General features: G+C 35.8%; 1 protein-coding gene across 3 annotated transcripts; it reads left to right on the top strand.

The window, feature by feature from the left end:
• The first annotated feature begins 1,472 nt into the window (after positions 1 to 1,472).
• Positions 1,473 to 27,594, top strand: Dh44-R2 (Diuretic hormone 44 receptor 2). Of its 3 annotated transcripts, XM_069505334.1 has the most exons (10): positions 1,473 to 1,644; positions 5,214 to 5,307; positions 6,846 to 6,948; positions 9,884 to 9,964; positions 10,586 to 10,665; positions 14,709 to 14,834; positions 15,448 to 15,636; positions 16,685 to 16,851; positions 21,173 to 21,287; positions 22,054 to 27,594. In XM_069505334.1, exons 1-10 carry the CDS (start codon positions 1,607 to 1,609, stop codon positions 22,099 to 22,101), a joined length of 1,041 nt encoding a protein of 346 aa, XP_069361435.1. In that variant the 5' UTR covers positions 1,473 to 1,606; the 3' UTR covers positions 22,102 to 27,594. The 3 variants fall into 3 exon arrangements, with proteins under 3 accessions (XP_069361435.1, XP_034835087.1, XP_069361436.1); XM_034979196.2 differs by lacking the exons at positions 21,173 to 21,287; positions 22,054 to 27,594 and adding an exon at positions 19,686 to 19,890; XM_069505335.1 differs by lacking the exons at positions 21,173 to 21,287; positions 22,054 to 27,594 and adding an exon at positions 18,657 to 18,757.

Raw genomic sequence — 27,594 nt, 5'->3', positions numbered from 1 at the left:
GTCTCGCCTCGTGTCACCTTGTGTGAGAGTGTGAATAAGCAATTAGATAATAATATGTTTAAATAAATTAAGGAGCTGGCGATAAAAAATACCCTTATGTCAATAACTTTTTATATGAAAGGCAAAAAATTAACCATGCAGCATCAGTTCTTAAAAGAGTATGGACGTCTAATTGCTTGAAAAGGCACTTTTAAAATATTAAAGCTTATTTCACACTACGGTATATAAATATATTATATAAATTATATTATAGTCGTTCCTACAATCACTAAATACTAAATACTTTAAAAAATTTGAATTTTGTTGGGAACGCCAATATTGACCGGACTATAATATTATAATGTGTAGTGTAAAATAAGCTTAATAATAAAATTTTAATATTAATATAAATATTCGTATTCTAATGTATAGTTGAAATAATGTCTGGGGAGTATTTTCTAAAAACTCAAAAAACGCAAAAAGAGACCTTTAGGCTTAGTGTGGTATAATTTTGCTAGCAAGATTTTCAATTTTGATTTTTAAGTTACCTATCCAATTCGAATTTAGTCCCTACGATGTACTAGATGCATTAGTTAACAATTATTATTCCAAAATTGTAGTGTATTATGCTCTTTTAAACCGTTGAAAACAATAAAAATAAATGAGATGGAAGGAATAATAATAACAGACAATTCCATTAAATAAACTTAAATCTAAATTAAAAGTAAAAAAAATTGTATTGAGTTTTACAATCAAATTATATAAATGTCTATAATATAAAACCTTTTTTTTTTCAGATATTGTTAGGTAATTATTTAAGAATTGGGCAAAATTATTTATGAATAGGTTAATACTATAGAATATACGAAAATATATCTTCCGCATATTTTAAACATTTCAAGACAAACCGCTACCGGCTGAACAAATCCCCCTCGTAAAACACGTTTTAATACGTAATAACTGTTTATGTACTTTATACTGTAATCAAAGTATCAATACTAAGCGTATTGAAATCGTTGTTTACACAAATGTTGGTTACGTAGTACAGTATATTTACTGTTTTACGATCATAGAGTTCACTAATAGACAGAAGTTTTACATACAATTTCGCTACCTATTGCAAATAATAGAAAATGGGTTCGATTCTCAATTCGGTTAGGAAACTTTCTTCGTTTATCGTTTATCAGCTCAAAGCTTAGTTATTAGGTATTTAGGTATTATTAAAATATTTTTAACGAATAATTGGAATGTGTAGAGGTTTTTCGAGAGTTTTAATCTAAAAAAACAAATGACAAAACAAACTATTTAATTAGAGCGCGATTGCTATCGTAACATCTAATTATCCAACACCGAGAACACTTAATAAGAAGGAGACTGAAATAACTACCATCAAAACACCCGTATTTATACTAATACTTTTAAGATGGCCTCCAGGTAACAAATTGTACCTAGGACATTGATAATAAATGTAATTTTACGTCCAACAGAAAACGCGTCAAGATATTGTTTGGACGGCGTGTGGCACAACTATTCCAACTACTCGAACTGCACAGAGAGGATAGCCAACATATCGCCGACGGATGTAACCAGCCTCATATACCTAGCCGGCTACTCGCTCAGTCTAGCCATGCTGTCTCTCGCTGTATTTGTTTTCCTTTATTTCAAGTAAGTAAAAACATACATACACAACAACAAAGATATTAAAATTACAAATTAAGTTACCTAGGTAGGTATATAAAAAAGTTTTTGTGGTAGTAAATGAGTATATACTACACTTAATTAATAGTAGTCGAGTTTCCGCTTTGAACTTAATCTTGTTTTAGTTTGAATAGACTGGAGGCATATAAACGAACATTTTCTCTATCCACAGACCTCAGGCTTTTCCTGGCTATGGTTTTTCCTTTTTCACTCAGTAGAATAATTCATGTAACGTTTAAATACACATAGCCCATTACCTCCTAGACTTATCTAGAGTTTTTGGGTTCCGTGTCTCAAAAGGAAGTAAGGAACCTTTGTAGGATCACTTCGTTGTCTGTCTGTCTGTCGTGTCTGTCAAGAAACCTACAGAGTACTTCCCGTTGACTTAGAATTATGAAATTTAGCAGGTAGGTAGGTAGGTGTTTCAATATTTTGTTCTGCTAAACCGTTTCTTAATAGGCTACTTGACTCATATCTAATTTCGTCCAATTAATGATTATTTATTATAGTATTTTGCTTAAGACAACGAAATATATCAATAACAATTATTAAAAACGCAGGATGGATATATAAATCCAATTTAAAAAAATACAGTTTTTATTTTTATTTGAAACTCAGAAAACGCTGTCAGCCATGAAGTGACGTCATTAAATATGTAAACAAAGAAATGTCATCCCTATTGGCTAACGTAGTATCCATATATATAAAATTTCAAGTCCTGACTAACTTATATATCAAACATCTAAACAGCTGGTCCTAGATACATGAAATTTGGTGGGTGTGTTCTTTGTAGGTAAAGAGAAGGTATCCACTAGGAAAGGATTTTTTGAAATTCCACCCCTGAGTGGGTTAAATGGGGGTTTGAAATTTATGAAGTCCACGCGGGCGAAGTCACGAGCATAAGCTAGTTTTTATATATTTATAAAAACTCATAGTAAACGTAAAAAATTATCGTTTCCTCTTTATAAATTGAATAAGTTATTAAGTAAGACTTACAACAAAGTGATCTTTGCAAAAATAAATTTGGGTTGCAGTCGTTAGTGATATAGGATCCGTTTAAGCAAGTCTTCGCGTGTTACGTATATTTATTTCACTGGGCACTCTAATCCACAACTTTCCTGTGGTCTTTATCGATGCGTTTTTACATTTTCGGATGATACAATAACGATAATTACTATATTTTTCATGTAAACTAGTATAGAAGTCATGTTTATTAAACTTTGGGAGGTTATGCTGTTGTTTACAAATGCATGACGTCAGAGCACAGACAATCTATCGGCCAAACATGGCCGACAGTGTTTTCACCTGTCTAAGAAAAATATATTTTTAAATTAAAGTTTTACGGTTTTTAGGGCGCAAAAAAATATAGTGTTAATTTTTTTGATCTAATAGGACAAATATTAACCATTTAAGACCTACTTAAAAAAAGTGTCAACTAGCCTATTATTGCACACGACAAATAAATCTGTAACATTCTACCCCCCTCTACCCCTACTATCCCCCCCTCCCTACCCTCCCTCTCTACTATTATATTATATCGCTTGACATAAACACCAAAGTTCACGTGGAGGAAGTAAAAGTCATGAAAGTTCAAAGTGAGGAAATCGAGTAGGTAGAACTTTGCTGAAAGTTTCGTCAGATTGTGATTACAGTTCAATGCTATTCAGCAATATTTCTCCCACAAGTTCGCTTCAAATTGGGCGACAGTCGCTTTTGTGTGAACTGACAAACTGTCGTATGCGGAACGAAGCTATAAAGCCTTACAAGTTGTCAGACATCCAGAATTTATTGGTCTCCAAATCTTATATCATGTCATTTATTTTTATCCGTTAATGGCTTCCGTTTATTTTTGTTATTTATTGGTATATTTTATTTATAGATAAATCTAGCAAGCTATTACCACATAGTAAAAAGTAAGACCAAGATAACATTGCCAAAGATATAATCCATACTCCATACTAATATTACAAATGCGAAAGTGTGTCTGTCTGTCTGTCCGTCTGTCTGTCTTCTAGCCTTTCACGGCCCATCCGTTCAACCGATTTTGACGAAATTTTGTACAGCGATAGCTTACATCCCGTAGAACATAGGCTATTTTGTATCCCGAAAAATCAAAGAGTTCCCACGGGATTTTTAAAAATCTAAATCCACGCGGACAAAGTCGCGAGCATCATCTAGTACGATATAACGATCGTAGTAGCGACCTAAGAGCCAGCGCGTGCTCGACTTTCCTTATTTTATAAAAGCTGAAAGTTAATCTGCGTACAGTCCCCATCACATGGGAGGAACGTTTGTTTCGATCGTGGTGGCTTTTTTTAATATCATAGACCAGCGCTTGGCTGCAATCAGACCTGGTGGCAAGTGATGATGCAGTCTAAGATGGAGCGCGCTTGCCTAGAAGATGCCCATTCACTCTTGACTTGAAGGTATCTATATTATATTTGGAGGGGAAAACGGATGCTGGAAGGGTGTTCCAAATCTTAGCGGTTCGAATTAGAAATGAGGAGGAAAATCGCTTGGGCAGGGCAGGCGTACAGCAGCTGGCAGGAAATACTGTACATCGATCTTTAGAAAGAGATTTTGGCTTCGTGGAGCATTATCTCTGTCACTCATACCTGTGTGTCGTTTCGTCGGTCTCAACGACAGAGACAACGCTCTACGAAACCGCTACCTCTTTCTAAAGGTCGATGCACAATATTTCCTGCCAGCTACCGTATTTATAATTTGTTTTCCCATCAGCTCTCCAGCATGCGAGTAGTACAGCTCGTAGCCGTAATAAGACGCTCGAAACTTTTGTGTTCGACTCCCATTGTTTGTTGTACAGAATGCGGTCGTTGTCATTATCTACTATAATGCAGTGTTTTGAATGAAGCATTATTTAAAAGCTTGTTGTTGTGACTATTATTAAATTATTATCTGCGTTTGCCTTAATTTTAAATAGACTTGTAAACTTCTCAAACTCAAATAATTTATTCAGATTGAGTATTATTGTAAACACTTTCTGTTTGTCATTTGCTGAATTTGCAATACAATGATATAGTGGTGATAAATTAATACGTGGGTAAACTTAAAACTAATGCTACGATATGCTAAGATAATAATCATTAATCAGTGTTGTTGAGAAAACTCATACTTGTTTTTTACATAATAATAATAATTATTATCGTTTCCGATATTCCAAGATTCCGTACCTACCTATTATAAAACTTCGTTTGCGTGGAATCACTGCCTGCGTTATTTGTTCCACGTGGCACTAAGTAATAAGATAATGTATTACGAGAAAAAAAAAATACAGCCTACAGCCGTCTTCGGTATGCAAGCTAACTCTGTGCCATATTTCGTCAAAATCAGTTAAAGGAAAAGGCAATAGGCAGACTGACACGCTTTAACTTGTATTATTTTATACTCGTAAGCTATGGATGGCTTAAACCCTTCTCTTTCTGAGGGGAGACCCGTGTTCAATGGTGGGCTGGCGATGGGTTGAGCTGAGATGGGAAAACAATGTATTATAATAATATCTTGATTGGTTGTTTCAGAGACCTCAGATGTCTTCGGAACACGATACACACAAATCTAATGACAACATACATATTGTCCGCTTGTAGTTGGATGTTAAATTTAGCATTACAGGTAATTATGTAGTTAATCAGCTTAATTAACTGATATATATATATTGTTATATTGGGATGGCATGCTACGCTGATCTAGTGGTTCGACTGCGGATGGAAAAATAGGACTAGGATCTGTTAAGATATTCTCAGTATCTATTAGTCGGAAGTAAGTTAGTGGCAGTATTTTAGTCCTCCTCCTCCTCGAAGAGCATGTAAAGCCGTCGGTCCTGATCTCTCTCCGGTCGAGTCAGATTTTTGTCCCATCAAGCTATGATAGTAAGGGAATAGAGAGTACTACACCACTGTTTGCACACACATTTGTGTATCATAATATCTCCCTAGCAGATGACTCGAAGGTTGGCTGCCGTGGTCAAAATTCAGTAGGGAGGATTTATTATCCTATTTTTATTAAGAGATGTTGTACTGAAACATAATATATTTACCACTATTTGTTTTTGTGGAAAAATTCCCACTAATCGTAATCTGAGATCTCTTCCAAGAGATCGAATATCTTAAGGAGATTTCCCATCTTGATGCTTTTAGAGGAAAACGATATTAACTAGATTTCTGATTAAATTATTATTCATTTTGATAGTCCATTAATATAGGAGTTTTTAAGATTTTGATTTCTTTTAGTCCAATTTTAGAATTATTATAAATGTCAGATATTTTTTTTTCTAATTCGTTACTATGAATTTGTGAATTACAGCTCTTTATTGGTTTAAATTGGGTTGAGGACGGAATCTAGATTTCTAGATGACACTTCAATTTGATTTCCCAGTAGATATCGAAAGAGAGCCATCTCTTTCAAATTATATTTACCCCATTTTGTATAGGCTTTTATATTTTTTATTAAAGTTTGCTCCAGATCACGATTTTATTGTTGAAGTAAAAAAATTTTTTAGTTGCGTTGGACGATTTTTGGATGGAATTTTCAAGGGCGCGTAATGCTAATGTTTTAATAGTGCTTAGAGTGCCGATAGATGTAAAAGCTTAATGAAAGTTACGGGTTTTAATTTAGAAATAATGAAATTTTAAATTTTATACTGACTTCAAATAATTTGAAAATCTAAAAGTTACATAGTTTTAAGTTTTCGCTTCTATCGGCAGTCGGCCAATTTTTATTTTTTTATAAGTTGCTCTAGATTAGAATCCCATTTATTTATCATATTGAGTCACAGCCAGTTTGGCGGTTTGGACTGCTTTTTGATAATTTATTGACTATTAAATTAATCAATCTACCGAACAATCGTAGATCATTTCGAATTTGGGTTGCAATAAAGACGATTCCGCCATAGATTAATTATTGGTCTCGCTCGATTCCGCATTAATTGGTTAATTAATTCAATATAAAACTCATTTGCTTTGATTGATGGATTCGCTAATTCAAACAAAGTTTCAATTGTTTTGATAAAGCAGAAACGTTGCGATTCCGGAAATCCAAAATCTATTTTGGCTATCAGCTATTTGAATAGCTGTTTGAAAATTGGCTGTGGAACCTTTAGGTACATCTAATTGATTTCGTATTAACAACTTAACAAGTCTTGTTTCTTTCAGAACTGGTCTGATGAAGCCAACCAGGACCAAACATCGTGCATGATACTCGTCATATGCATGCACTATTTCTATCTTACGAATTTCTTCTGGATGTTAGTTGAAGGTGAGCATAAAAGTTCTAATAAATATTAATGAAATATATACAGAATATAAATCCCTACTTTGATATTATAATTGATGTGAAAGTGTGTCTGTCTGTCTGCTAGCTTTTCACAGACCATCCTTTTAACCAATTTAGACGAAATTTGCAGAGAGCTAGAATATAGCATAGGTAGAAGATAGCTTCTCGTACTACAGGGACGGACACTACTTTTTATCCCGCAAAATCTACGAGCTACCACAGGATTTTGAAAAAATCTAAATCCACCTGGACGAACTTGTGGGCATCATCTATTTTTTACAGATAGTTTACATCCTGGATGAGCACGTAGGCTACTTTTTATCCCGCAAAAACATAGAATTCTTAAAAGATTTTTAAAAAACCAAATCTACGCGGTAGAAGTTGCGGGCATTATCTAGTAGTCCATAAAATCAACTTGTTTCGTACATTTTGCTCAATTTGACTATAGATTAAATTTCGAGCACACATTCTGCCGGGAAAACCTGCGAATTAATTAAACACCATCTTCACATTAAATATATCTAAAATACATATGATTCAGAGCTGCGTAGCTCGCGGTCTATATGAATTTGAACATATTAAGTATAAAGGAACCTTGCAAGGGTTTAAATTTTTGATGTCGAAATGTTACCCATCTGTCTCTAGTTAAGTCACAGTTGTGTAATGGACTAAGCGCCAGCGTTATTTTATACAAGCTGAAAGTTTCTATGCGTATTGTCCCCAACACAGGGAGAAAGGATCAGTGACTATGAAGTCTGGATCTTCAAACTTCAGGGTGCCTGGCACTTGGCAGGAGGTTGCCACGATACTAAGTATCTGGCAATGCATGACGTAATTTTTAATACTATTCCGAAGAAAATTTAAAAAATTAGACTTATACTTTGACGTAAGATTTTTTATACCTTTATCACCTGTTATCTGCCAAAGCCACCTTGATCCAGACGGACAGACAGATCCTCCCTTGTGTTGGGGACAATACGCATACAAAATTTCAGCTTTTGTAAAATAACGAAGGTCGGACACGCGCTGGCTCTCTCTCTCTCTATAACACTATCAAAATAATATATTTCTCAGCGGATTTTTTTCTGTGATTTCGAAGCCATAAAGGAGCCTTTTTATGTGGAAATTTTACCCTTCTGACGCTTGTTACTTGTCACAGTAAGTTGTGTAACACCAGTTCAAAATCTAGTTTTCCTCGGATGACTGAATTAATTTACATAATTAACTATCTATGGTTACATTTTTCTATGATTTTGAAGCCTTGTGGGGGTTTAAATTTTTCATGTCGAAATGTTACCCTTCCGACTTGTTAGTGGTCACAGTTGTGTAACATGGATCAAAATTAAGTATTCGTCTGAGGACGGAATTAATTTACATACATTTTATATTTAACTAGCTATTGCCAGCGACTTCGTCCGCGTGCCGCGGGAACTGTCTTTGTCTTGTGCCGTGGATTTTCCAAAAAAAATATTTCATATAATCCTTGTCCTAACAATTACAAACCCAAAAAAGAATTAAGTATCCAATTTGGAACAGTCGTTCTCAAGTTATGGCGGACCAGGGAAAATAGGGATTCATTTTTGTGTAAGTAGGTAAGTATAAGATTTACGCACATTTTTATGATTTAAGCAACAGTTGTAAATACTTACTTTATAATAAACCTTTAAGAAAAAGAAACAAGTTGCACTCTCCAAAATAAAATAGCCCTAACAAACAATGATGGATTACGGTAATAATAAATAATTTATCAGAAATCGATCTGTCAATGCCTCATTCGCGAAAAAGACCCTATGTGTTTGGCTCCAGTAGGTACCTGGCACTACGAATTTCCGATAACACAAGCTGTATAATAAATAACTAACTCGGGAAAGAAGATTAACTTCCTCCCAAATAGACTACAATAAATTTTATGCTATAGTGAAGCGAAATATGTAACGTGGTGATCCTAATGGTTAAGACGTCGGCCTCTGACCCTCAGGGCCCGGGGGTTCAATCCCGGGCACTTCTAACTTTTTGGAGCTATGTGGGTTCGAAACACTTAAATATTACTTACTTTAACGGTGAAGGAAAACTTCGTGAGGAAACCTGCATGCCTACATGAAAGTACTCCATAATGTTCTCAAAGGTGTGTGAAGTCTGCCAAACCACACTTGGTCAGCGTAGTGGATTATGGGCAAAACCTTTCCTATACTGAGAAAAGACCTGTGGTAAAATTTTGTCGTATATCCTATAATTTTGAAAAAGTTTACGATATATTGCAAATAAATCTGATTGCCGCTAGAATACTAAATCACTAAAACTACAAAATGAGGCAAATGGTTATTGGTATTGGATTGTGTTTAGGCAGTATAACAATAACGCTAAGTTTTTGCTAGCGTGCTGGTTACACTCTGCATATATGGGTACCTTCCAGTCAAGAGGCATCTTCTAGACAAGAGCGCTCCATCTTAGGCTGCATCATTCGTTGCCACGTCTGATTGCAGCCAAGCGCTAGTCTATAAATTTTAAAAAATCTACGTAATTCCAAAACTGTTTTTGAAATCTTAAAACAAAATACCACTGATATTATGTTAAATATTTTTCTTTTCCTTTTGAGTCTCTAAATTAATTTCATTCAGAAGTCGGTTAATAACTGGTCAAACTACACACGAAACTAAAATCCGTCACACGTTTACACCAAGGTCTGAGACATATTTACATGAATAAAATTCATCTAAGTAGGTACATGATGTACTTAGGTATATATTCTACAATATGTAGTATGCGTTGTTTCCATTTTTTGTTTAGGCACCAAAAACAAGTTGTAACAATAGACGTATACTCCTGTTTTCCTACGTAAACCTCAAAATAAATGCTGTAAAAAGAATGTTCAGTACAAATCTTTCCTTCTAAATTTCACACTTAGTATTCTTTTCAGGTCTCTATCTTTACATGTTAGTTGTAGAAACATTCACCGCAGAAAACATAAAACTGAAAGTCTACGCTACTATCGGATGGGGTAAGTCTGAAAACTGTTTTCCAATTTTTATGTAGGTAAGCTCGTAAATAAGGTGATTCCTTCCGGTAATCCAGTAAACTACCTAACCACTAGTTTTTCAACCTTAGCTTAAAATTCTTCTTTTTAAACAGTCGTGTAATTTAGTTACTGAAAATGTTATTGGAGGAAGTAGGTAAGTATAGGTTCATCAAAATATTAATACGTATAGCTAATAAATTAATGACAAGTCCCATGGCACGTGGAAGGGTGGAAATATAACAGTGCACTGCACTGAACGCCCAGGCTGATCCTTCGCTCAAAAAATAATGCCACCATTTCTGCCACCAGAAAAGGCAACTAACCGCATTGAAAACCCTGTTTCTTTTTGGATTTTTCATTTGTAAATTGGTTCAAGATCAAAAGGTTGTGAAGCAATGAAATTTCAATGAGCCTTGTAGATTCTCCTTGGCCCTAAAAAGTCAAAGAGCTTAAGTTAAGGTTTAATATTTCAACGTCCGGGGTCGGAAAGTCTGATCTGCTTAGTGGAATCAAATCCCCAAACTACCGGCTCCTTGATATTTTGAGTTTAGAGCTTATGCGTTTTTGCGAAATTTTTAACGTAAAGTATATTTTCATTTTTAGGTGCTCCAGCCATATTTATCACGGTATGGGTTATTTGCCGGTGTTTTGTCTCCGTGGTGCCAACAACCGATCCAGACGGGGTAAGCTTCTAAAGCCTGAAACAATACCAACGCGCGGCGTGATCTGCATTCTGCACGCTACTCACACTACAGACCGTTCACTGTAACTTTTCCCCTGACGTTATGTTGGCACCATTGCAAATCACACAATAATGAACCCTAAGTTCTAAGGAATAAAGCATACAGAGCAATGGTGCCAACATGACGACAGGAGGAGGAGTTATAGTGAACGATCTGTATACGCAGCTGCAGTGCCCGGTAGACAACTTGAACATTGACGCGATTGGCTGGCAAAAATGGTGGGTGCACATGATTGGTTGATCAGTCAGTGTGTTGACCCTTGGTTACTGGATTTGCCAACTTTTTCTTTCCCCCATTACGTCGTTTAATATTCAAGTTATTTGCCTGGCACTGTACGCTATGATTTGTAATACAAGGGACTGAATAAAGCACGTCACACTGCAAATATACGCAACTGGATTGACGTATGGTGGACTATAATGGACCCCTTCACATTGTATGTTTCAGAGTGACTTGGTATACTTAATTTCAAATTTATCTTTGTATAAAAATAAGTATCTGAGTAGTAATAAAAAGTGTTTTAAAATTTTATTAGCCTCTAAAAGATTCGCCTCTTAACCGTTTTGATGTGAAACGTAAAATCTTTTCGTAATAGTTTAAAAAATATTATAGAGAGAGGGCCAGCGCGTGCCTGCCTTTCGTTATTTTATAAAAGCTGAAAGTTTCTCTGCGTATTGTCCCCAATACTGTAAGGCTGTTTGTTTGTTTGGATGTTTGTTTGGATATGGTGGCTTTGGGAGATTACAGGTAATAAAGGTGTAAAATATCTTAAGTCAAAGTATAAAGTCTATTTTTTTATATGTTCTTCGAAATAGTATTACAAATCACGTCATGCAATGCCAGACACAGTATTGCGGCAACCCCCTGACAGCTTTAAGAGTGTCTGGTGGGGCGTTGCCATGATACTAAGTGTCTGGCAATGCATAACCTGATTTCTAATACTATTCTGAAGAAAATTTAAAAAAATTGACGTTATACTTTGACGTAAGATTTTTTTACTCCTTTATTACCTGTAATCTCGCAAAGCCACCATACTCCAAATAAAAGTTCCTTCCAGTGTTGGGGACAATACGCAGAAAAACTTTCAGCTATTATAAAATAACGAAGGTCTGGCACGTGCTGGCTCTTAGTCCCTTAAAGAGTTCTAAAAAAACAGATGTAAAACCCCGTAAAAGTTTGTCAACGCCCGTAAAAGGTTCGTTTATAAAGTTGTCGGTTTATTGTATAAGGTTTTTTTAAGTAAAAGCTCTCCAAGTGTTACTAAAACTTTTTATATGAAAGTTAAAAAGAACTTATTTCTGGTGGGCATTTCTCTTAAGCCACCAACAGCAAATGCCCTTTCAAGTATTCGTTCGCTTTTAGCAAAAAGAATTTTTCGCAGATTCTGTATAACTTCTGACGATTCTTATTTATACACGTTTTGAATTTTTAATGATCGGCTTGGCACAAACGCAATCTTTTATTAAATCGTCTTTCTCGCAGTATTTTCATTATTAAAACATAAGATCTTCTTTGTATTGATAGCACGTTCCGATGCCACGTGGAAAGTAATTAGACTCGCTCCGGGTCTCGATATTAGAAAAAGTGTCTAATTGGCTTCAAAATTAAAAAAATAGCATTCTTGAAATTTTTGTAATCAGAAAATGCGCAGATATTTACCTGAGCGATGGCACTAGTAACTAGGCACTAGTAATAGTATGTAGTATGCGAATGTAGTAGTGCGACGAACTCCCTGGCGCAGTGGTGAGCGCTGTGGTCTTATTAGTGGGATGTCCCGGGTTCGATTTCTGGCAGGGGTTTGGAATTTTATAATTTCTAAATTTCTGGTCTGGTCTGGTGGGAGGCTTCGGCCGTGGCTAGTTACCACCCTACCGGCAAAGCCGTGCCGCCAAGCGATTTAGCGTTCCAGTACGATACAGTGTAGAAGCCAAAGGGGTATGGGTTTAATAAAAACTGCCATACCCCTTCCAGGTTAGCCTGCTATCATCTTGACTGCATCATCACTTACCATCAGGTGAGATTGCAGTCAAGGGCTAACCTGTATCTGAATAAAAAAAATAAAAAATAAAAATAGTATGCAGGACGTTACGCAGAACGCGCGCGTACGCGTGCTTGATTTTTATTTTTATTACTAGGGATAGTTACACTAAACTTAGTAAGTACTTATACATATTATTTGTATAAAACACTGTAAAGTGTATGTAAATCATTTTAAAATAAAACACAACATGCATAACATTTCTGTACAAGTAGATTCATAAAATAACAATAGCATTAGCGATAATAATTGAAGTAACATTATAATAATAAATTCTACAAAATGTCTGGCGAAATATAATTATAATTGGGATATTGGTATTATATTTTAAAAGGCCTATTTAATTCATCCAAATTCCAAAATGAATGGAGCAGACACTAATCATACTCGAATTTTTAATTCCATACAAACTCACAAAACTATATTTGAGTTGCCGCGTCGCGCAGCGTCACGTCGCGCAGCGCAGCGTGAGTGTTGCGTATGGACCTTAACGTAATAAATTACCCATTGTTTAAAAGTTACGAGTAAAGTGGTTTTACGGTAACTGAATTTCTTTTTTTTTTGTTCAACGGTCCCTTAATAACATTACAGATTGCATATATATCTACACTAAAAATTCTGAAAGCCGTCTAGTAATAAACATTTTAGCGTAGTAGATCGTGAGTGATTTCCATTATACCTATATAATATATAGTACCCCGGATGGGTTCAAAACTACTCGGGCTAACGTTAACTAAACACATAAGTATAGCCGGGTGAAAGATATAGATATAGGTATAATCTCAGTAGATATTCTGAAAAAACTTAACAATAAGTTAATTAATCCAGTTTATTAAGTTACTTATTTTTTCAGTGGATGTTGATTCAAATAATAATTATTTTGTACTAGCTGATACCCGCGACTTCGTACGCGTGGATTTAGGTTCTAAAAATCCCGTGGGAACTCTTTGATTTTCCGGGATAAAAAGTAGCCTATGTCCTTCCCCGGGATGCAAGCTATTCCTGAACCAAATTTCGTCAAAATCGGTTGAACGGTTGAGCCGTGAAAAGCTAGCCGACAGACAGACAGACAGACAGACACACTTTCGCATTTATAATATTAGTATGGATTGTGCTTAGATTCAAGGCCAGGTTCAACTAGTTTTTAATCCTCAGTTAGTGAGAGAACTTTAAATTGGCTTGAGATAAAAATTAATGAAGTAATTTCATAAGGCTTGCAGTTGATATAAACTTTAAACTTTAGATTAAGCCAGTTAAGAAAAAATAGGGTGAAATTATTTAATTAATTTTTAATTGGACTTCCAGTTCACTTTGATTAAAAATTCTTTTTATAGTTCTTAGAAAGAAGTTGGGAAAAACGGACTTTTTCTCATTTCTAAGCTTTTATAGTATTAATCCTTAGTTCTAGAGAAAACTTTAATTAAATTTAATAAGCGCAGAGTCATGCTTCAAGCGTTTTGTAAAATGGTTAAGTATTTTTTTAAATCACCGTTATTGTTTTTTGCAAGTCAGTTAGCCGGTTTTTCCAAATTCAAAAAAGAAGATTGTTAAATTCCCCTTTTAAGTGCTGAAAATCCAGGTCTAATTCCATCAGGGTCACATAATACAAGCACTGACCTCATCTGATGTTAGCATTTTATCAATCCACCCAATGCGGCTGAATCACTAACATACATTTTCAGTATTTAAAAAACTCGCCAAGTACCAGTTACGTAGCCATGCTGATTGCTCAAAACTTTATTGGTCATTATTCTTAAATGACAGACAGACATACAGACAGCCGAGGCTTAGTAATAAAGTCACGTTGGCACCCTTTGGGTACGGAGCTCAATAGGGTCTCGTGGCACCTTCGGATACGGAACCCAAAAAAAGTAGTCATTTCCCAATACACTATTATTGGTACCATTATTTTGTTAAATTATCATTGTGTACTTGTTGTAAGTAGTTGGCGATAACCGGGGAGGCTAAAATGTGCCAATGGATTCATGAACATCTCGTGGATTGGATTCACAAAGCACCAGCGCTTGTTGGACTTGCCCTAAATCTATTTTTTCTCATTAGGATTATGTGGGTGAGTACTTAATACATCATAATCTATGGTAGTCATAAGCGCCTTAAATTGGGATGATGCCTATGTGAAAAACAAATTATTTCTTAGGACCTATTAAATAGAGGGTCCTCCAAAATTCGTAAAATTCACGTCCGCTGCTAATGGTTAACAAACCTAAAGTTTGTTAACCATTTTAAATTATCGATTTAACTAAAAAAGTACCTCAAATTACGTCAAACGTTTATAACGTCACATGTTTGTTTTTCATACTAGCTTCCATATTAAACGAGCGTTTTGTCTGTCAGTGGATATAGGTAAAGTGGAATTCCCCGCGCCAATTCTCTCTTAAACTAACACCCTGTCAAATCTGAATCATCTTCAATTAATGTCCCGCTACCTTGAGTGATTTTAGTACTTAGCCTTGAACGAGTTGTAGATATAGGGTTTATTGTAAATCTAAAAGGGGTTATTCAATAAGGTACTCCAAGTAAGTGCACTAAGTTTATAGTGAGCGAATAGGTACTGAGTAGATACAGTCCACTCCTATTTTAACTGCCTCGTTAGTCTAGTGGTTAGGATATTCGACTGCAGATGACGAGGTCTTGGGTTTGATTTACTGTTTCTAATTTACCAGGTTCTCATAACAAAACTTCGGTCAGCGAACACTCTAGAAACAGAGCAGTATAGGAAAGCAACAAAAGCGTTGCTGGTTCTCATCCCACTGCTGGGCATCACCAATCTTCTGGTGCTGTGTGGACCGAACGATGACTCGTGGTTTGCGCATGCTTTCGACTACATACGCGCTCTAATGCTATCTACGCAGGTACATTGAAATTACATTTACGTTGCAAGACAAAGGGACATTTACACTTATATTTCGTGGGGCTTATGAAGTCTTGCGACGGTGAATGAAGAGTGAGCATAAAGTTAATACAATGTCTGTTTTACTGACGTTAAAGCATCTCAAATTACCTTCCCTTAAAATCACACCAAATTTTTTGTAAGCAAAAATATTAATTATTGTTCTAAGAGTGAAGAAAGCTTACCAAAAACAAATTTACTTTACGGAAACTTAAGCATCTAATCTCCCTTTTAGCTACTTAAAATCTGCTTAAGAAATCGCCATCCCACCTTGTACTTATCTACCGTCTGTTTTTGTTTGGAATTAGGTGAATGAAACATTTACATTTTGACTTAACGGCCTTACTTTAAGGTGCGCGCGCTTATATGGGCAAGTTTTTTAAGCAATTGTTGCTCGGCAACACGTATGGATCAGTCTGAAGTAATAATTGGAGCAATCTAGAGCAATTATTTTCCCTTTCATTGCTGAAGTTTTCAGGTATTGCTGGATATTGCAGTAAATTACTTCATGTGGTCGTGACGTCATAATTGACTAAATTGCTTGGAATTCCAACTGCCCGTGTATGCGTACTACCATTATGTACCTAGATTAAATTAAAAATAAAATCCGAGCATGCACCTTTAACTTTTCAGAGTTAGGTGCGTTTTTAAACTTGCTATGATGTGTGAGTTGCCACGTCACTAAGTGTCTGGCAATGCATGATGTGATTCTAATACTATTTAGAAGGAAATATTTAAAAAAATACACTTTATACTTTGACGTAAGAAATTTTACATCTTTGTTACGTGTTATCTGCCAAAGCTACCATGATTCAAACTTCATAGTCGCTGATCGTTCCTCCCAGTGCTAGGGATAATACGCATAGAAACTTTCAGCTTTTATAAAACAACGAATGTATGGCCCTCCCGGGTTTTTGCAGTCTTCTAAGCCGAACCAACCCCCTGAATTGGTCGTGCGCATCTTGTTTTATGCTGTCTGAGCTAGCACTAAAACTGATTTGTCTTTACAGGGCTTCACCGTTGCTCTGTTCTATTGCTTCATGAACACAGAAGTACGTCATGCCATCAGACATCACGTGGAAAGGTGGAAAACTGGTCGAACAATTGGCGGCGGGAGGCGGAGAGGCGCTTCATATTCCAAGGACTGGTCTCCGAGATCCAGGACTGAGAGTATCCGGTAAGAACAACAAGCATTTTCAATTGTAATGATATACATATAAGAGCGGTTACGCACTGCATTCGATCCGGGTCCGTGAAAACACGTTCCTTTTTGTTTTGTATGGTAGGTAGCTTATGATGACATAATATGTCGTAGACAATCGCTGGTATTCTCACGGACGACGGGAAGATCTCGGATGGCGAAAGTGCAGTGCGTAATCGCCGTAAAGCCAGTTCACGTTGACCAACGCGTTTGACAAACGTTGGCAAACGATTGCGAATTGCCCTATAGCATTCGGCCTGCCTGGCCGGACGCTATAGCTTCAACGCGTTTGCTGAACGCGTTAGGCTATCGTGTACGTAGGGGCTTAAGACGAACTGCATGTTCTCCTAAAAATAGTGTTTAGCATAATAATTGATACCAATACTTTTTAGTAATTGTACATCATTATCATTCTTTCTTGTCATTAACTTTCACGAACACTCAATTTACATAATATCTGTGTACTCAAAATGTAGTAAATCACTCTGCCACTTTATAATAAAAAGTTAAGTTTGGAGCTTTATTTATTTGTTATTTGCAAAAATCTTACTGCATGCTATTATTTTTTAGATCATCCATCAAGTAAAACCATTATAAATTCGACCATTTTAAGGCTAAAGATAAATCTAGTGGATTTCCGTGTGCGGGATTTTGTATGCATTTTGATTGATCAGATGATCATGCGTAAAATGACATTAGCTATATTGAAATATTAGAGAAACGTTTTATATGCGCGGACAAAATATTGAAATCAATTTTTTTCTCACGGAATTCCACTACATTTTTCTCTGGACTGAACCTCTGACTGAACGCGAATGGGATGACCTTGACATCACTTGCTAACATCACTCAACTTTGTAATGGTGTATTTACACATTCGCAAAAAGAGGGTACGGCGAGTGGCGAGCCGGCACTTGACCTACCTGTTTGTCTTCGGTTTCGCCTCGCACGCAGCACTGACCACTGCCGATTTTGTCTATATATATAAAAGGAAAAGCTGACTGACTGACTGACTGATCTATCAAGGCACAGCTCAAACCACTGGACGTATCAAACTGAAATTTGGCATGCCGATATACCTGTTATGACGTAGGCATCCGATAAGAAAGGATTTTTGAAAAATCAACCCTAACCCTCCGTTCCCACTTGTCGTTTGTCGTCGGTCGCTTGATATTCCAGTGGCAGTGGCAGTACATGTTGACACAAAATCGTTTTCCGACAAGTGTGAATAGCTTCATATAAATGTTCTGCCACTGGAACATCCGATTTACATCTGGGATTTACACCAAGTGAGAATGGGGGTTACGTCCCGTTACGGGTTTGAAATTGATGTAGTCCACGCGGATGAAGTCGCAAGTATAAACTAGTGCACGATATTTCGATGACATTCGGTGAGGTGCGACGCGACGCGAGGCGACCGCGTTGGCGAATGAGTAAATCTAGGCTAATGTTACCAGCATGATTCATTTTGTGAGTGAGGTTAGTAATTGGAGATGTAAACTTCAACCTTGGTGAAATCGAAAATTTACAACTTATTACTTAGGTACACACATAACACGTGCTAATGTCCTATTTTCCTTTCATTCCACGCTCAGAGTTTATCAGGTATCAAGACGTCATCTGAGCATATAAATGCTGCGCATGTTTTATGTGATGAAGACATGCTTTACATGCATTATGCTTTACATGGTCACTTATTCTGTATTATAATTAATATCTAAATATATAAAAGGAAAAGGTGACTGACTAACTGATTGACTGTCTGATCTATCGACGCACAGGTCAAACTACTGGACGGATCGGGCTGAAATCTAGCATGCAGATAGCTATTATGACGTAAGCATCCGCTAAAAACAGGATTTTTGAAAATTCAAACTCTAAGGGGGTGAATTAGGGGTTTGAAATTTGAGTAGTCCACGCGGACGAAGCTAGCATAAGCTAATAATTAATATTAAAGGACTAATGACTAACATCGTTCTATTAGACACCCGGCTAAGAAAGGATTTTCAGATATTCCACCTGACTGACGCTAGAGCAGGACACCTAATTCTTAATCAAAGAACCGTGATAGAAGATCTTATCTATGGCTGTATCAATTTAAAAAAAAATCGTAAATTCTCTTAAATTTCATGCTAAAATACCTCTAAGATACCCGCATGGGAATCCGTATGACATAATAATATCTAGGTACCCTAAGTATCTACTATATTTGCTGCTCTAACATGTATCTTACAAGTTTTGCAACCGTGTACAATCTTTGAAGCTCTTGCAATGTACAAGTCCCTTGCGTGGCTGCTAAATTACCTGACTATTGTTGAATTCTTTATTTCAAACTAACAAGACAACAGTACGCTTAGTACGCTTTTACGCATCTAGACAACGTTGATAGATTTGATCCCTTGACTTAAATTCTCAAGTTTTATTAAATAAAACTTAATAACTTAAATTCTTCAGCTTTATTAAATAAAAACTTAATAATTAAAAGTTACAATAAAGATCTTTTCTGTTCCGTTTTATTCTATACCATCAGAGTAAAATGGACGTTTGTTCCTTGTCTAAAGTCGTTTGTTTACCTACCAATTTATATTTTACAAAGTATCCGCTCAAGGCTCTGGCTATTTAAGTATGGACAAACTTGAACCTTAATATGAGAGTGTTTAAGACTATTTTACTGTGAAGTCACAGTTTTTCGATACTCGAGTTGCTATCAATTTATTCGATATGTGCAAACTTATACCAAGCCTACAGTTGCCAAGATTTATATGGTCTCATTTCCAAATCCATATTTGATCAGCCATTTTTCCCATTAGGCTCACGGTATGAAGATTCATGGACACCGTCCCGGGTAACTTCGCCGGTGCTAACGAAAACAGGCTTTATTGCATTTACGAAGAGAATTAAACACAATGGACTTTATAAATAATGTGGATTTGGAGGAAATTTTCTACTTATTCCTTTTTACTTTGTTATATTTTACGTTTCTTTACAATAAATCAATGTTTTAAATCTGCTTTATGTCTGACTTTTTTTCTGCCTATGCTTTCTCACTTCCTTTACGTCACGGGAATTTGCATGCAAGATATTTATTTCAGGTAAGCATGATATTTTAAGACGCGAATACATTACTGTGTGTGGTGGTGTGGTGGGTCAGGCGCTACAGAAAGCGTACTTACATTTTAGGGGCCGTAAAAATCTGATTTAAAATGTGAGAAGGATAAAATTCGCTGTATAATGTACAGCAAAAGAGATGTCAATAAAGAAAGTTGAACGCAACAGGAGCAGCAAAAAAAGCAAATTAAATAATTTTAAGAATAAACTATAAGCATGTTAATAAATAAAAACAATTTCATGAAGTTTTGGGTATTGTAATTATCCATACAATAAAAAAAGAAAATTGTTTTAGCTTTTCACCAGTTTTCGGTTTTTTTACCAAAGAAATTAGATTAAAGCCCATATTATACAAAAAAGCACATATTATACAAATATCAAAGTATTTGTTATACCAAATGCAGCAAATTTTTCGATGCAGGGCCTTAGTAAGAGACGAGTGTATAATATCGTGGTGCTATTGGTCGATCTTTGCGCCAGATTGTACCAGTCACCAAGGTACAGTAATGTGTTTGCACCTTTAAGGTTTTATTAATAAGTCTGCTTTTTAATTAAGTATTATTGCATCATTAAGTATTGAAGCTTGGCATAAATCAAACTGCGAAATATTCAAAATTTCATGTTTCGCTGATTTTAAATTTATAATACCTATTCCAAATCACACCTCCACACTAAGGTACTTACCTACAATGATATCAACATTACACTTTTACGAAATGCATTTCTGCGTGAAATGAAAATAATATTTTTTTACTACATGGTATATTAAACTTATAGAAAAAATACATCAATAGTTAATGGAGTTATTAATTGACTTGAAACGATATAGCGTAGACTTGAAAAGATATTGCGTAGAAGAAAATCTTTGGATTTTTAGTTTAATTTTCCATCTTAATGTACTTTGAGTATAAAGTGTCTAACTACTGGATCTATTATTGTTTTAATGCCAAACGATACTTCAAGATACAATTAACTAAAAATACCATAGGAAATGCTGGGTTACTCTAAATAAGCATAATTATATCACAAATCAGTTGATAAGCTGAACTTGCCTTTTTTGTCAATTTTTAAATTCAACGCTTGTCTCGTTCAACAAAAACGATTCAGTATGTTGCTCTGAAAGTTATGTGCACGATGCTTTAGTAATTACTACTTCAGGAAGCTCCTTTAAAGCACAGCTTTGTGATAGGTTGTACAGCCACCCTTCGAAACGGGAGTCGGCAGCTTCCGAGACGACTACCACAACGCTGCTAGTGCCACGGATGTCACTTGCCCCTCACCACGATGGCAGACATCTACATGCTGTAAGTATGAGTATCTAAAAAGTAAAGATCCAAGTACACATTTGCATTCGGCAAGTACCGGCCCATGTGTAGGTGTTCTTTTGAATTGGGCCAAGATTCTTTGATGCTCTTGCGTGCAACCCGTAACAGTCAGCCAGCCGTAACTCGTGCTAACCCGGTGCGGGCGAGCGCGGGTGGCGTTAGGGTGTGCGGGGCGTCCCCCCGCCTCATACCCTGATTGCTATCTCGAACTGTGGTACAGACTATACCTACCTACGCGGAAAATATGGTGTACCATATTTTCCGCGTAGGTAGGTATAGTCTGTACCACAGTTCGAATGTACTCGGTGAATGTACTCGGTGAATGTGGTATACGGCCACTTGCTGTAGCAAGTGGCCGTATACCACATTCACCGAGTACATTGGACCAGTGTGTATTAACCTTCAGTGTAATGTCTGTTGAGGTACTTCATTATATTAGAACATTGGCCCCGACCTAAATACCTAAGGGATTGGTAGGGGACAGGGGTTGATTGTGGTTTCGCTTGTTCGAAAGGTGATTTACCAGGATGGTTCTTCTCGATTAACTAATATAGGTAGCTATTTTATTTAGTCGAGAAGAACCATCTCGGTTTTTGTGTGCTCTGATTTCGTTCAGGATCACATTCCGTCTTTATTTTATGTAAATTTTTTTTCCCATCTCCGGTAAGTAAATGCTCCACAGACATCACAATCGAGGTAGTACGATTCAAAACCCTACCCTTGTATAATTATTTCCAATGCGCAGGATTACATAACAAGCGGAAGCGCGAGCGGTGACCAGTCGCCGGTGTGAGGAGGTGGGCGGGGGAGGCTCTTGCGCCTGCGCACTCTGCCCGAGGAGGACGCCCCTCCCGCCTCTCCCGCCTTCTCCATCCCATACCTCAACACCACTGCACTACACCCTTCATCCAGCTTGCAAGCACCGATGACGTCCGAAAACTCCAAGCACAGTTCTCAACATAACATGCAAACGTTCGAAAACAGACACAATAGCACCTTTCAAAAGGCCCCGCTTGCAAACGTCATGAATTACAGCTGTCAAGCAGGAACACTCAAGATCGAAATCAAAGGCAATGCCACTTACTTTAACTTCCCCAATGCCACTGATGTTTCTACCTCAAACTGCAATGATCTCATATCGACAACTGAAAAGTTTTCCGTTTCACCCAACGGCCCTCAGAGTCTTGATCAAAATTAAACGCTCCAACACACAGATGCGTTATAATGGTCGATTTCTGTTTTTAGTATAGTGCATAGGTACTTTTTAAGAAAGGGCTCCACGATATTAATTGCTCTCTATTATATTAAAAGTACGATTTTAGCCCTTAATCTAAGGTTAATCCATGGTTAATCCCAAGAATTGGGTAATCCGTACTCTTGACATGACAGCTGTCAGTTGACACATAGAGCAAATATGGCAAGTCCTTTCTCAAAATGTATGTAGGTACTTACAAATTGTATCAGGAAACTTGCAATGTCATACCTACTGCTGCGATAAAAATGACCCGATAGAAAGACGTTTACATCCTGCGATCGTGCGATGTCTGTTCTCATAGGTATATTAACTTCCGTTTTCAATGTTTAATCTATCTGTAATCCGAAGATAAGTTATTTAGCAATGTTATTTGTCGAAAATCGTATGGTATTTTTGACGAATAACAACGTTGTCTAAGAACTTATCTACTAGATAGATACTTGTATCAGAATAAAATATTTAAAAAAATTACGGATAGATTGAATCCTAAAAACTAATTACCTTACTAACATTAAGACGCGTGCGATCTTCTGCTAATAATAGAGATGGAATTTTGGGAGGGCATGCCAGTAGCTAATAGCTACACACCTACCTAAACATCCAGATTGGAAATATCGGAAGTTATTTAAAAACGCAGCTGCGTGGCAAGAACGCAAGGTAGGTATATTACCGCAATAAAAATTTCATATTGTTGACCGTTATATCGCACCTATCTGCCAGAACCTTTATTACTGTAAATATTTAATATTGTGTCAAAAGGTCAAAGTAAGTTTAATTTGAATGTAAATAATATTATGTGTGTATATTTAGAGTGAATTGAAGAGCTGGCTGGGATAGTAATATTCTATTGTGTAAAATTAATTTATTATGTTCGGGTTTCAGTGAATGCTTATGTTGGTACGCCATAAATGTGTAAAATCATTGTCATAAAACGAACTTCATTTGCGTTTATCTGTAGTCTGCACATAAGAAAACTATTGACTCGTATTAACGTACCTACAAACTTGTGATAGTTCTTGCATTTCACGAAGGCGAGTGACTCATGCTTGTGTTTAAAGGTATGATTTCGAACCACGCTGCACGCAGCAGTGCTGCCGCAACAGTGCTGTCACGGCACTACTGGTCCCCATACAATCTCTATAAGCTTATACTATGAGATTACATTCCGAGCTAGTACTTAGGAATATTATGAAAAAAGAATTAGCGAAATCGGTTCAGCTGGTCTCGAGATTTGCGATCAGCAACACATTCAGCGATTCTTATAGAGATTATTCGAATGAGAATCGAACTACGTTTGTATAAAAGGCATTAGGGAGCGCGCCAGGATTAGACACTTCTCTTAAAGTACCTATGCCTACCTACCTATAAAGTACCTACCTACCTACAGTTTTTTCCCTCTATATCATATTCTTCATTTCTAAAGGTCATGACCAGTTCCATTAACCACATAAGGGTAGGGGTTTTTGTGACAGTAATGATAGAGGTTCCGTTTAATGTGATAAACATCGTGTTAAATTAATTATTATGTTATTAACATATTACGCGTAGGTACCTAATTCGTGCGATGTACGATTACGAAATAATTTGTGTTATTAATATTATAATTAGCGAATTAATTAACATAACGTCATAATCCCTAATCCTTCGTCAGTGTTTGATACATGTTAATCCATTGTAAGTTAAATTAGATAAAGTACAAATAAGTAAACTCGTGCCTTAAGTTAATTTATGAAGATACCTATAAGTAACGCAAATTGCTAATGCACGTGGCCGCCATTTTAGTGACGTCAGCACTAGACTGAAGTTTCGAGCTGATGGTATATTTTTACTTAAATATACGTCAAATGACGTCATTTCGATGGTAATGAAATATGGTTCCAGCGCAATAGCCATTTGCGGGACTTATACTTTCATCATGCTTTCATCGTCGAATTCAGTTTCGAGAATACTTTTTATTAGCAATAAAATTAAGCATTTTCTCTGAAACCCGACCCAAATATTAAATTTAGATGCGATTCCGTTTGCAAAAATTCCGTGGGTACTCTCTAATTTTCCGAGATAAAAAGTAGCCTAGGTCTATTACTCTACCAGTCTTTAATTCATGCAATAAAATTACGCCAATCCATTGCTCCGTTGCGGCGTGATTGAGGGACAAACAAACACATCTTCCCATTTGGTCCATCCGTTTTGCATCCAGATAATTTCGATTTCTAATTACAAATATTAATAGCTTGCTTAATAGACAATCTGTTCGTGTCATGAAAAAAGAGCTTAGACCGTGAACCTGCGCAGTAGGTAATTTATCAATCTATTTAGTGACGCAAAACGGTAAGACTATCTATACTGCCACGCGATTGGTTTAACAGTCAACATTTCATGCACCGAGTAGTATGAAAAAATAATATGCGCAGACACGTCATCCCCTCGATTGTCGTCCACACTCTTTTACCTTTTGTAGCAATCTACTACGGACGTAGCACAAGTAGCTACGCCGTAGCTGTTTAGTAATTTTCTGTTTATGTAAAAACCCAAAAGATTATTATTAATGCTGGAAAAGAACTGAAATCTTTTTATACATATATTTATTACTAGCGACCCGTCCCGGCTTTGCACGGGTAGCTTATTACAATTTTCGTAGAGATCTTTAATTTTTTTGAAAATAAAATACAGCCCATATGTCACTCGGGAATAATGTAGCTTCGACAGATGAAAACATTTCAAAATCGGTTCAGTAGTTCCTGATCATGAGATTACTTCCTACTTCCTAGAGTTATTGACTGATTTGGTAAAGGGTATCAATTTCCAAAAATTCGAAATATTTGCATAAAATATAGATCTGGCAACACAGAGACTCGTTTCTCGTTTTGCTTCATTGCCTACGGGCTAACATTTTTATATAGGCACGTGTAACGTACAATTAAGTTGCTGATTAATATCGCGATATAGTTTACAGTGCCACCTGTAACACACACAGGTTACAGGTGGCACTGTAAACCACCACCTCACCACCACCTGCAGTAACAATGGGCAGGGCACATAGTTCGTAAAACCGATAGACGTTGGGGCGATAGAAATTTAGGCGCGTAACAATTTTTTTTTACAGAAATCAAAGCTGTTGCTAATGTTACCTATGTATTATGGTTAAGAGCCTAGTTTTTACTAAGCTATTATAGTGATCGCGATCGATTTGCTGTTGCCCATTAAGGAGTTCTAACCTCTATTTCTGAAACTGTTCATCAAATCTTCACTAACATGGTACCAACCTTTGAAGAAAAAAAAGAATTGTGAAAATCGGTTCAAATTTGATAGAGTTATGCAGTAAAATCGATAAAAAAATTGATCCCGTATCCCGACAAATCCCTAATTGTTTTCGGGATAAAAACTACCCTATATGTTAACCCAGAGTATCAGCTACCACTGTACTAAATTTTATTTAAATCCGTCCAGTAGCTTTGCGTGATGCGTGCACAACTGCACATACAGACTGACAGACAGACAAAAATTCCAAAAAAAAATTGTTTTGGGGCCTATATCGATAATTAAATTATTCCCCCGATTAAATTTTTCGAAATATATTTAATGTATAGAAATTTTCCAGTTACAGTTTTATTATGAATAATGAAATTCGATGTACATATTTCATTTCATGACGTGTATTATAATTAAACCTGTACCTATTTGTAAATATTAAACTAAAACAAAAAAATGTTTTTGATACCTTGTGTGTAAATACTTAACAGTGATTTAGTCATATTTTTATGTACTAAACCGACAGTCTAAATATTACTCAATTGTGAAGATTTAAAATTCATAAAGTTATGAATTTTGTATCATCTTTCACGAATTCTGTCTATAAAGCTAGCCTAGCCTAGTCTAATCACTGCAAATTTCACACATATTAAATCATCATTAGATAGTAGCTTATATATCTAGGTAATATTTATAATCAAATGTTGCCAAAGCTTTGTTATATTTATATCACTGGAAACTATATAATATACAGTGTTTTTTTTACCGGGACAGTATGGGGAAACCCAAACTATTGGAGATACAGAAAAACGAACCTTTAGGTCTTTTATTGTGAAAATAATTTTGGCATAGTCAATTTTTCGGTCAAGCGTGTCAATTTCATTGATTTTTATGGACAACTCGCGCTTGACCAAAAAATTAACTAGGCCAAAATTGTTTTCACAAAAAAAGACCTAAAGTTTCCTTAGACAGCTTCCCTGTATCTCCTGTGGTTTTGGATTTCCCCGTACTGTCCCAGTTAAAAAAACACACTGTATATAAATATTTGATAAAATATTAAGATATGTATATATTTAGGTAAAATTGGGAAACAAAACGCTAATTGTATAGTAAAAATCTAGCATATCGTAATTTAACTAAATGTCATATTTTGGTTAATGAGCTAACGAATATTTAAGTATATCTATGTAATCTGTGAATGCGTTAATTTGTATTAGTATTTATCTACATATACCTACCTAATGCATATTTTGTAAATAATTCGTAAGTATATTTCAACTAATTATATTATTAAAAAGGGACTTTTTGTACATCAATCTAATTATGTTATAACATATTATAAGACATTTACTCTGCTCACATAAATTCCTATATTAGATTAACTGAGCGGATTTTAAATAAACGACAAAGTTTTAAGAACCCAATATACCGTGAATAAAACTAGTATAAAACAATGCAGATTCACTACTGGATATCCGCAACCTTTGCGTTAATCATCTACTTTTAAAACTACCTGTTAGTAATTAGGTTTAATACCGAGTATGTTAAGTTTAATTTGATGTTAAAACTCATTGTGTATTTCTACATAATATTTTATTACATAAATATTGAAATGTACAATCATAATAATCAAAAATATTATGTATAAGTGATCAAAATAAAATGTTTAATATACTAATAAAGTTATATATAATATGTACACATCGATCGGTATCCAGTGGCTCTTAAACGCTCCTTAAATGTACGTAATAAATGTTTATATCTTTAATAAAATATCTGATC

The sequence above is a fragment of the Maniola hyperantus genome, chromosome 20 (assembly GCF_902806685.2).
Source record: "Maniola hyperantus chromosome 20, iAphHyp1.2, whole genome shotgun sequence".
In the NCBI taxonomy this organism is placed as follows: domain Eukaryota; kingdom Metazoa; phylum Arthropoda; class Insecta; order Lepidoptera; family Nymphalidae; genus Maniola; species Maniola hyperantus.
The sequence above is the reverse complement of the archived record's forward strand: the minus strand, read 5'-3'. Positions and strand labels throughout refer to the sequence as shown.

Coding starts and splice junctions, on each gene's coding strand:
- Dh44-R2 (XM_069505334.1), top strand. CDS start 1,607: ATGCTGTCTCTCGCTGTATTTGTTTTCCTTTATTTCAA. Junction 9,965..10,585: donor CTACGCTACTATCGGATGGG/GTAAGTCTGAAA, acceptor TTTCATTTTTAG/GTGCTCCAGCCATATTTATC. Junction 15,637..16,684: donor CTCTAATGCTATCTACGCAG/GTACATTGAAAT, acceptor TTGTCTTTACAG/GGCTTCACCGTTGCTCTGTT.